The 10,735-nt window shown below is 38.6% G+C and overlaps 2 protein-coding genes across 2 annotated transcripts; both read left to right on the top strand.

Annotated features, from left to right (window-relative positions):
- Positions 1–1,202: 1,202 nt before the first annotated feature.
- LOC100262540 (probably inactive receptor-like protein kinase At2g46850) lies at positions 1,203–5,213 on the top strand. Its single transcript, XM_010663219.3, has 3 exons — positions 1,203–2,479; positions 3,512–3,595; positions 3,852–5,213. The coding sequence occupies exons 1-3, from the start codon at positions 1,693–1,695 to the stop codon at positions 4,913–4,915; spliced, it is 1,935 nt and encodes a 644-aa protein (XP_010661521.1). The 5' UTR covers positions 1,203–1,692; the 3' UTR covers positions 4,916–5,213.
- A 78-nt stretch (positions 5,214–5,291) lies between these two features.
- On the top strand, positions 5,292–8,775 carry LOC100245405 (soluble inorganic pyrophosphatase-like). Its single transcript, XM_002268253.4, has 9 exons — positions 5,292–5,613; positions 6,627–6,782; positions 6,875–6,903; positions 7,193–7,258; positions 7,474–7,581; positions 7,803–7,868; positions 7,960–8,080; positions 8,193–8,274; positions 8,407–8,775. The coding sequence occupies exons 2-9, from the start codon at positions 6,629–6,631 to the stop codon at positions 8,447–8,449; spliced, it is 669 nt and encodes a 222-aa protein (XP_002268289.1). The 5' UTR covers positions 5,292–5,613; positions 6,627–6,628; the 3' UTR covers positions 8,450–8,775.
- Positions 8,776–10,735: the final 1,960 nt, after the last annotated feature.

The following is a 10,735-nucleotide window of genomic DNA, read 5'->3' as shown; positions in this document are numbered from 1 at the left end:
GATACTTAAATGTCAAAAGCTTTTAGATTTAATAAATCTTTATGACATTTAAGTTTTAAGCTTGGAGTCCATTTCATTCGGTTTTTGAGAAGTGAAAGAATTTTTAAATTCAATAAAAGTTTTTATATATTTTTTTTAATTGTGTTCGAAGAGTTTATGATTCTACAAAGGATTTCGATATTATCCTTTAAAATTAGGGATAATTGTGTTTTAGATTTAATTGAGTTCAAAAATTAAATTTTGGTTCATATAAGTTCTCCATTTAAGTTCAAGACCCAAAGAAAGTATGAAAATTGAGAAAAAAGATATGAATTTTTTATTATTTCATAAATGACCTTTACTTATTATGAAAAAAAAGAGTAGAAAAGTATTAATTTAAATTTTATTCTTTTTATAAACTCAATAAAATTTAGTATAATTTAATGATTTGGAAAAAAAAATACATCCTTTTCCAAAAAAGTAAAAATATATTATTATTATTATTTAAAAATCAAACATCTTGAAAAATATATACTTTTAAAATTGTGTATATAGAAAATAACTAAAAATATATCACATTTATTTTTTTTAAATGATATATTTTTAGAATATATTTTTAAAAAAATTACTTTCCTAAAAATAATAAATTTTCAGAATAATTATTCAAAAAAAAATTAAGATAAAAAAGTTTATTGGTAGAAAATAATTTTGAAAAGTGTATTGGTCTTTTCATATTTTATATCATTCTCATCTATTATGTCACTTATATGAATTAAAACTTAATTTTTAGATCCAATTAGGTCCAAAATAAAATTATCCCTAAAAATTATGACTAAAATAAAAATTCGACCACTGATCGAGGAACAAGTAAAATCAAAAGATACTTGTGGTGATAAAAGACATAAAAAGTAAGAAAAAAAGAAAGTTAGCTTACAAATCCATCCCGGGAAAGAAGGCCCCAATTTCCAGAAGAGGTTTGTTTTGTTGTGTCAAAAAGTAACTTCTTATGGCATGAAAAAAAAAATCTGAGTAATATAAGTAAAGACTAAAGACTATTAATATCAAAAATACTTTTGTTAACTTTTATGGTAGTGTATGTTTCAGTTCATTGTATGGAAATCTCATTTGATACCTAGTTGTTTTCTTTATGTGAAAGCTGGGGAGGTAGCATTGGATGGATTAGACTTTCCCTTTGAGATATTCATATCTCTGCCTTCAGTTTCAAATGTCATGGCACGTAGTTGAAGGTTAATAGGTGGAGGACGACACCCACCCCATGAGTCCATGGTTAATTGGCAATGGAGCATTGGGGGTTGGGAATGAATTTGGATCTGACATTCCGAAATTCTCAAATCTCGAAAGCTGAATATGCTTATAAAAGCTGAGAGAGCCAGAGAGAGAGAGAGAGAGAGAGAGAGAGAGAGGAGGGCAAAGTGAAGAAAGCATTGGCATTGAGGCACAAGGTACTTGATTCGCCGACACGCCACGGTCTCTCAGCGGCACAGCCCCACATGCCACCATTGGTGTACCCCATTGCCCAGACCAATCGTCTTCCCTTCTCCAACTTCTAAAGCTCCTCAGTCCCCCCATGAGCCTTCTAACTCACCACTTTCCACAAATCCATTCTAAGTATTTATCATCCTCTCCCCCTCCTCCTTACTTCCTCTGCTCTCTCCATACTGCTCACACCTGACACCCTTCCCCCCATGTTCAATGTCCCCTCTTCTCTTTTTTTTCTCCTTCTTCTTCTTTACACTTGGTGCCTCTCATTCTCTTCCTCGACTGAAACTGAGTGGTTCAGTTTCAAATGAGCGCAATGACAAATGTGGGAGCATTCATATCGCATTCCCTTTTCACCTCAACAGCTCTTCTAATTCCCCTGCATGGCCTTCCAGCTATGCATTCCGTCTCTCTTGCGTCAACTCCACCACCCTTTTCCTCAACATTGCCTCCAACTCTTACCGGGTCCTCCAGTTCTTCTCAGATGGCATCTTGGTTGATTTTCCGGGCGCCACTTCTTGTCGTCAGTATAACGATTTGAATTCATTTCGTTTCTCGGGAAATGACCACTTTGGCATCTCTATTGACAATTTCATTGGCTTGTACGACTGCGAGGATTCTTCCCTGTGCAGAGCTGATTGCGAGATCAATGTCATGCCTGCTTGTGATTCCAATGGCAATGGCAATGACAGTAGTAGGACTTCCCCTGCCTGCTGCTACGCACTCTCAGATGGCGGTGTTTGGCAAACTGGAAATGGGTTTTCAGTGTTTTCCCAGTTTGGGTGCAGGGGATTCTCTTGTTGGCTTCTTCAACCGGGCACCAATCAAGGGAAGCGTGGGGTTAAATTGGAATGGGCTGTGCCCAAGAACTCATCTCAGGGAGTCTGTGCTATAAATGCCTTCATGGTCAATGCTACAAGCGTCCAACAAGGGATAAGGTGCATGTGCCGGGATGGCTTTGTGGGGGATGGCTTTGCACATGGACTCGGATGCTCCAAATGTGAGTTGTTTTCCCACATTTTCCACATCAGTAATAGTGCTATTCATACTTCCCAACAGTACTCTGTTGGATGTTTGATTTGTAACAGTAGTTTCCCCCCTTCTCCTCATGTGCTTTACTCCTCTTCGCCAATTATATACCTTGAAATGAATCTTTTTTGCTATCATCACTTACATCATAGCCTCGACCCATATTCTTTCCTGCCATTATACAGTGTTCATGTTGAGCCATCACTCCTTGTTGGTCTAATCTTCCTGCAATAGTCATTTTAGCCTATTAGTAATGATTGTCAAATTGCCCATGAATAGCTTATTTTGTTCATCAACTAGGCCTTTTTCATGGTCATGTTGTTTCTTGATAGACCTAACATTCTATGTCAATGGCAATCAGGTGTTATAAGGCCTAAGCAATCATATTCTTCTAGATCAATTGCTGCATGAGCATCCATTCCACTGATGAGGTGTTGGACTCCCAACTCTTGTGCTAAACTATAGGTTACAGGGCCTTGAGTTAAAACTATGTATTGGTCAAGGTTCACAACATTTACTACAGAGTTAAAACTGTCTCAAATTCAATTCATGGTATTGATTGCTTAGGGCAGAGTAGAGCCATCTCAAAAGCATAGAGAAAAGGGGTACCTGCATTCAGATTAAGAGCCATATTGAAAATGTCTAGCTAGAAGGCCCACGTAGAGTGAGAGCTATCAAGAACATGAACCTCAGAAGAGTGATGGTCTGTTACAACACCAGAGGATTATTAGCAGATCCTAAAGGGATTTAGGGCTCAATGATGCCTTGCATCAGTCCTTAGGCTTTTGGTGTAATGGTTCAGATTTATAACACCAAGCTTCCTTGGGAGATTATCACTTGGACAGGTGAAGTCATTACATCATTCTCTCCTTTTTGTCTCATTGGTGGTGTTAAACAAAAATGCTAGGATACCGGGTACTTGTATACATATATGAACATCCCTGATTCATTCTTCATACTTAAAATTAGAACTTCTCCTCACATACTGAACAATCTTTTACAGCCTGCATCAAGGATGGAAGGGAAGCAAATGGCAAGGACTGTAACACCGAAAGACGTAATGAAAAGAAAGTAGTAATTCTAGCTGGTACGCGAGCACAAGATTGACCCTTTATTTCCAATTTTCATATGCATGCTAGTCTGAAGACTTTGGTTACCACAAAACACAATTTCCATATCTGTTCAATCATAAGTATGCATCTGGGCTTTTAGAATCCCTTTTAGTGACTTATGCAGTTAATCATAGCATCATATTTTTCAGATAAATGGCAGTATTGATCATGAATCCCTTTAATGTTTTCTTGTTGTTGCAAGAATGATGTGGTGGCGTCTGAAACATGCAGGAGTTCTCGCTCCGGTTTTCATCATTGCCTCCTTGATTGGACTCTTTTGTCTATTCAAACGGCATGTTAAGTCGGGGACATTTGATCCTGATCAGGCCCACTATCAGAGCACCATCTCATTCCGGAAAGCTTGTAGGACTCAGTTGTTTACTTTTCATGAGCTAGAAGAAGCCACACGAGGATTTGAAGATGGCCAAAAGCTTGTAGATAGCAGTAATGGAACATTGTATTCTGGGGTCCTTGGGGATGGATCCCATGTTGCTGTGCACAAGGTTCAGTGTGGGAATGAAAGAGACCTCATTCAGGTTTTATCCCGGGTGGAGGTTTTATCTGCAGTTCTACATAGGAACATGGCTCGCCTCCTTGGATGCTGTATCGACTCTGGTTACACCGCACTGGTGGTCTATGAGTATCCTGCAAATGGCACCCTGGAGGAGCACCTGCATCAAAGCAGAGGGAAAAATCTGTGTCTTGACTGGTACAAGAGACTGAAAATTGCAGCTGAAACCGCCAGCATTCTTTCCTTCTTGCAGCATGAGATCTCTCCTCCCATCTTCCATCATGATCTCAAATCAGGTTGCATCTTCCTGGACCATGACTTTTCAATCAAAATTGCTGGATTTGGGCTACTGAGCTCTGCCCTTGGGGATGGAACTCAATCCTATCACAACTCTGGAGGTTCATGTTTTCATAGAAATGACGTTTACAACCTTGGAGTAGTCCTTTTGGAAATCATTGCAGGATCCAGAGTCTTGGACCCACCAACAGTAGCTTTGCAAAAAATAGGGAGTGGAAAGCTGGAGGAGATTGTAGACCCAGTTCTTTACTACCATGAACAGCCACCATTCCGCAGAGAGCAGATAGAGGTAGTTGCAGACCTGGCTACAAGGTGCCTCTTGTTTGGTGGGGATGGAAAACTAGGTATGATGGATGTCACAAGGGAGCTGGTACACATGATGAAAGAGAGCATGGATGGGTGTAGTAAGAGGGGTCCCGCATTGGAGGAAACATTTTCCAACTCAAGCCTCCTTCAGATGATATCAATGTCTCCTGACTCCATTTAGCCTTGAATTGTTCTTGCTGATCATATAAGATCCCTACAACTCACCAAATTTGGCCCATTTCAGTGGAAGAAGGAAATCCTCAGGCTCTCAGCCAGTGCCTCTTAGGATCCAAATGCTGCTGATCTGGTCCTATGTATGTAATTGTATGTGTTATTTTCTGGGCATTAAAGCATCTCAATGAACACACATTACACTAACAATAAATATAATATCATGGAAGCCTTGTCTAGTCAGAAAATCAAAAACCAGCCCCACTTGTATGATTAAATACTGTTCAATTTCCAAATGGTGGAGTTCTATTGGACCCCCACCCCCCCCCTTTCTGGATGTCAGATATCATATTGTTGTCTGAAATCAATTAAATATAGAGTAGTTGAGGCCAACCATTGGAGGGGTGGAAGTTGTGCTAAACCACTCGGGAGAATTTCATTTATCGCAGTAGACCGTGACCCATGAGTTAAAAAAAAAAAAAAAATGAAATCACATTTTCTATAAATAAAATAGGAATCAATTTTGGAAGTTCAGCAATCCACGTGGAGATGACACCTACCCTCTTTTTCCTCTCCTCTGCGGCCATTACTAATAGGGTGCAGTTGGACTTTAGTGCCTCCAAGAATTGACCAGCACCTGTTTGCTTGCCTCTCTCTAACCAGTCCTCTTCAACTTCTTCCTCTTCTTCTTCAATCCCAGGATCCCAGGTATGTTTTTCTCATTTATTTGGTTATCAGACTCATGCTCATTGACTCTTCTACATCCATATAGATAGATAGTAATCCTTTCATATTAGGAATGTAATCTTCATGTGGCGTAGATTTAAAGCGACCCCATTTGCCTGTAATAGACCCGTGATCTAAAACCCTAAGTATCATTAGAATGGATCAAAACTTCCAAGTTTGGATTTTAGTTGATATACAACGGGATTGGGGCCGACCCAAGAGTTTTCCCCCTGTGATGTGAAAGGGGTTTTTGTAAAATTTCATTTAAGTTCTTTTTGATGGCGGGGGGTTGGTGGCCCCTATTTTGGTGCCATCTTAAAAGTAGGGTTGCTACAGTTGGATTGCTAGGAAAATGTTAGCAGCATAAATCGAAGTAAAATGTAGAATCTGGCAAATGAGACCCCATTCCCAGAACTTCGATTTCCATATAGATAAGTCTATACATTGGTTTGCATTAGTTTTGGAATACCTTTTCTGGGCATCCAAACAACTTAGAAGCAAAAGATTTAAAATTTTGAATTTGTTTTCTTCTTCCCCAGTTTTTTTACCAACCAAATCTCAAGACACCACCCTGGTGTCCCCTGCTTTTTGTCTCAATTTCTCTGCATAAATTCCAAATCTTTGCTGTTCACTAGCTATTTGTGTATAAACTGATAAGCGTTTGAAAATTTGTTAGATAAATCAAATAGACAAATATGTGAGTAAAACCTGGGAAAACTCACTGGCCCATCAATTGGGATTTTGCCTGGGATGTGGACTTACTATCAGAGAATTGCCTGAAAACTTCAGTCATTTTGAATCTTCCAGTAGATACTCTAGCGATCTTCTTCTTTTTCCAATTCTATGTCAATATCTTCTTCACATTCTATAGGTGCTTATGAAATTAGACTTTCAAGAGAAATACATACTGACCCAGTATGAGCGTAACTATTTTATCAACTGTTTGCCATCTTTTTACCATAAATGCATGTAATAATTCTTCTTGATCTGATTAGAGATGAGTGATCAAGTGAACAAACATGAGGCTCAAGAAACACATGTTCAAGAAACTCAACTGCAACAACACTCAGTTCCCCGTCTGAATGAGAGGATCCTCTCATCCCTGTCAAGGAGATCTGTTGCTGCACATCCTTGGCATGATCTTGAGATTGGTATCTATAAAATAATAACATTTATTATTCAGAGTTCATTTTGCATATAAATAAATATGGAAATTAATCATGTTGCGCAATCTTGTATGCAGGACCAGGAGCACCCCAGATTTTCAACTGTGTATGACTCTAGACTCCTACTACTTTAACAAGTGAAAAAAAAATACATTTTTCTTGAGCCAGAATATAATATTTAGTTGGATCATGCATATATGCCAAATGAAACAATTTGTTACAATCAAATCTTACAGTTGAGAGGCAGAAAGAAGGAACATTTTAAAGCACTTGGATGTAAATAATCCAATTGGAATCTCTTTTTCAGCAGTCATTTCCTAGTTCAAACTTGAATGCTTGAATCTGATATCTAGTTAGGGCTTCTGCTTCTTGAACTTTATGTTCTTATGGTACAGGTTGTTGAGATAACAAAAGGAAGTAAGGTCAAATATGAACTTGACAAGAAGACAGGTCTGATTAAGGTAAGATTGAATTCCAGCTGTTTTTGGCATGTATATATAATGGATGATTCGAAAATGGGAACTGCTACTCCTATCTCACAGAATATTTTCTTTGAAATGGTTATTGTAGACGGGCTTCTATCCCTTAGAAGTACTGTCCTTCCAATTTATTACTTTAGATTTTAAATATTTTTAATCTTATACTGATTGTTCCTTGTGCTTAAATAACTGTTTAGGTTGATCGAATTTTATATTCGTCAGTGGTCTACCCTCATAACTATGGTTTCATCCCTCGCACATTATGTGAAGACAATGACCCAATGGATGTCTTAATCCTCATGCAGGTAATTTAAGAATTCATTTATTCAACAGGGAAACTTGTTCATCTGATTCAGTGAACTGGTGATGGAACATATTGTGAAATTAACAAACTTCTTGAATTATTTGTGGAACAATAAGGCTCATTTTTCTTTTCATAACATGTGTTGCATCTAATCATGGCATGCTTGTTGCATGTCAAGAAAGATCGAAAATACATGCTGACCTCAATTAGCATTTTGAATAGGAGCCAGTCCTTCCTGGTTGTTTCCTGCGAGCTAGAGCCATTGGATTAATGCCCATGATTGATCAGGTACTGTCAGTGCTCTAAAGCATTTTGAACCTTTGGCATTGCTTTCCATTGATGTATTTTAAGTAAAAATTTGTTTGTCATTTCAAACCAGGGAGAGAAAGATGATAAGATCATTGCAGTTTGCGCTGATGATCCTGAGTATAGGCATTACACTGACATCAAAGAGCTGGCCCCTCATCGCCTTGCTGAGATCCGACGTTTCTTTGAAGAATGTATCCTTTTGAGTCTTACAACTTGTAACTCATTGTCATACCTTTACCTTCCATATTAATTTTTGAGGTTGAGTCACAGGGTTAGGGATATCGATTTCTTAACAGATCACAGATAAGAAAAATGAGAACAAAGAGGTTGCAGTTAATGATTTCCTCCCGTCAACCACTGCTGTTGAAGCCATCCAGTACTCAATGTAAGTCAGCCAAAAGACTCTTGAGCAACCCTAAAATCTTAATCCTCCATATTAACACAATCCCAACTACTTTCTAGTTTCTACCACAAGACTTGTCCCAATCTTACAAGTTTTTTAATCAATTTGCTGCAGGGACCTTTATGCTGAATACATTATGCAAACCCTGAGGCGCTAGGCACATAAGCCAAATATTTCTTTTATCCCAATATGCTGTTTTGTCAGCAAAACTTATGAAAAATTTTCACCCATTACTTCTTGGAACTTTTGGGTAATCAGTCATGCTGGTTGGGTTCAATAATCCTGTGAGAGATAATGATTGATGGAATTTATTAGAATTATAATCCAGGGATTTTTTTTTTAAGTATCTGTGTATCACATTAATCCCTTTGTTCAAGGGTAAAAAAGTTCCTCAGGCTTCTAAAGCTATTGGACTCATCCAGTTCAAGTTGTACCAGTGTGCTTGATTGAAATCCTAAGACTTGAATGTGTTAAATTGATTCAGTTATGTTTCATCCCAATTGAATTAAATGACAATGCTTATTGTGATAATGAATAGATAGAAACCAGTTCTACGTAGGGGACAGAATTCCTTCTGTTGTAAGGATGTCTGCATCTCAGATGTCATGCATAATCGGCTAGTTTTGAGGACTTAGTGAATGGATATGCGAAAGGGTGGGGTTAGGGAAACCAAAGTTTTAATTTCACTATTGTAGCTGATGTTTTAAGTAGGGTAACATACCACTTTATACTTCAATGTTTTCCTTTCTGTTTGTCCCTTGTGCATCTTTAAAACATTCTTACTCTCCTCAACTCCATCATTTCTTACTTATATTATCATAAACCAGTGCCATATTGTAAAACATAAAAGTTATTGAATGTCATACTTTCTTTTTGTTCCATCTTTATTGGCTTGTCTATTAATAGGGCGGTTGAATGGTCTAGGAAAAAGACATCAATTTGCTCCCAACCTATTGATTCGTGTACAAACTAAATATATTGATAGAAAACAAGGGTAAAGATGTAGAGAGACTTTGCAATTGTATATTTTTAAAAATAATTTCATGTGTGTTCCTCACAAAATAAGAAGGGTGCATGTTACTTGCAAAGCGTAATTAGTGAGTGAGAGATCCATGAGAATCATATCATAATTGAAATGAGAACATCTAATATGCTTATTGATAAAATTTCAAGAATATATTTTTTTTTTTTATAAGTAAACACAATTCATTAAAGAGGCTAAAACCCCAACGTATACAGGACGTATACCAGGCCGCAAAGGCCAAAAACAAGCAAAAACCAAAAAACAAACCACCCCTCAACTGGAGGCAACCCACTCCAGGAAATCTAAAAGGGAAAGCGGCTTCTCTTCCATATACAATTTAGCACAACCCCAGATATAACAAACAAAAGAATATTTGAACCTCTGAATTGCTAAGACCCCCCACCCACCCCTAAAGGCTAATCTATTCCTTTCCTTCCAAACCATCCAAAAAATGAATAATGGAATGGAACTCTAGAATTTTTTCTTTTTTTTCTCCACAAAAGAACCCCCCCAACTATACAAGACCTCCTTTACAGTTTTAGGGAACACCCACTTGACCCCAACTAATCCCAACACTAAATCCCAGAGCTCTCTAGCCACTGTACAATGAATAAGTAAGTGATCCACGCTTTCCGCTTCGCAAGCACACAAAAAACACCTATTCGGGAGCTACCAACCTCTTTTTTGGAGCCTATCAAGAGTCAAGATCTTTCCCCAAGTCGCTTCCCACGTGAAGAACATGATTTTAGTTGGGACTCTACCCACCCAAATCTTGTTTTTCGGAAAATTGACATCCATAAGCCTATCCAACCAGCTGTACGCTTCTTTCACTCTAAACTGCCCACTTCCCCCTCCTTTCCAAAAAACAGAGTCATCCTCCCAAGAAATCCTAGCACCTCTCAACGCTTGGAGCAACTCACCTACCAACACCACCTCCCAATCATTGAAATCTCTTATAAAACGCAGATTCCAGCCTCCTTCCCCAACATTCTGGTCCCACAGCTCTTCAATCTTTGCATTTCTGTTGGCTGCCAAGATATAGAGATGCGGGAACCTTTGTGACAGCGCTGAATCCCTGCACCACACATCAGTCCAGAAGCTGATTTTATTACCTTTCCCCACCTTGAACCCCATTTTGTCCCAGCACCAACCGGCTTCCTTTAAAATCTCTTTCCACACCCCCACACCACACGCACCCACAGCCTTCTTGGTCCTCCAACCATGATCCTCCTGACCATACTTTGCTTCCAGCACATGCTTCCAAAGGGCCTCCTTATCCGAAGCGAATCTCCAAGTCCACTTACCGAGAAGCGCTTTATTCATGATAGTAATCTTCCTTATTCCCAACCCCCCATTCTCTTTATCCCCACACACCACCCCCCACTTAACCATATGAGTTTTCCTCTCCATGAGACCCCC

The sequence above is a fragment of the Vitis vinifera genome, chromosome 15, assembly GCF_030704535.1.
Source record: "Vitis vinifera cultivar Pinot Noir 40024 chromosome 15, ASM3070453v1".
Taxonomy (NCBI): domain Eukaryota; kingdom Viridiplantae; phylum Streptophyta; class Magnoliopsida; order Vitales; family Vitaceae; genus Vitis; species Vitis vinifera.
This window is presented reverse-complemented; position numbering and strand designations above follow the sequence as displayed.

Excerpts from the sequence above, each read along its gene's own strand:
- LOC100262540 (XM_010663219.3), top strand. The coding sequence starts at position 1,693 with ATGTCCCCTCTTCTCTTTTTTTTCTCCTTCTTCTTCTTTACACTTGGT. Across the intron at positions 2,480-3,511 it reads TGGACTCGGATGCTCCAAAT|CCTGCATCAAGGATGGAAGG; the intron begins GTGAGTTGTTTT and ends AATCTTTTACAG. Across the intron at positions 3,596-3,851 it reads GAAAGTAGTAATTCTAGCTG|GAGTTCTCGCTCCGGTTTTC; the intron begins GTACGCGAGCAC and ends TGAAACATGCAG.
- LOC100245405 (XM_002268253.4), top strand. The coding sequence starts at position 6,629 with ATGAGTGATCAAGTGAACAAACATGAGGCTCAAGAAACACATGTTCAA. Across the intron at positions 7,259-7,473 it reads AGAAGACAGGTCTGATTAAG|GTTGATCGAATTTTATATTC; the intron begins GTAAGATTGAAT and ends ATAACTGTTTAG. Across the intron at positions 7,869-7,959 it reads TAATGCCCATGATTGATCAG|GGAGAGAAAGATGATAAGAT; the intron begins GTACTGTCAGTG and ends ATTTCAAACCAG.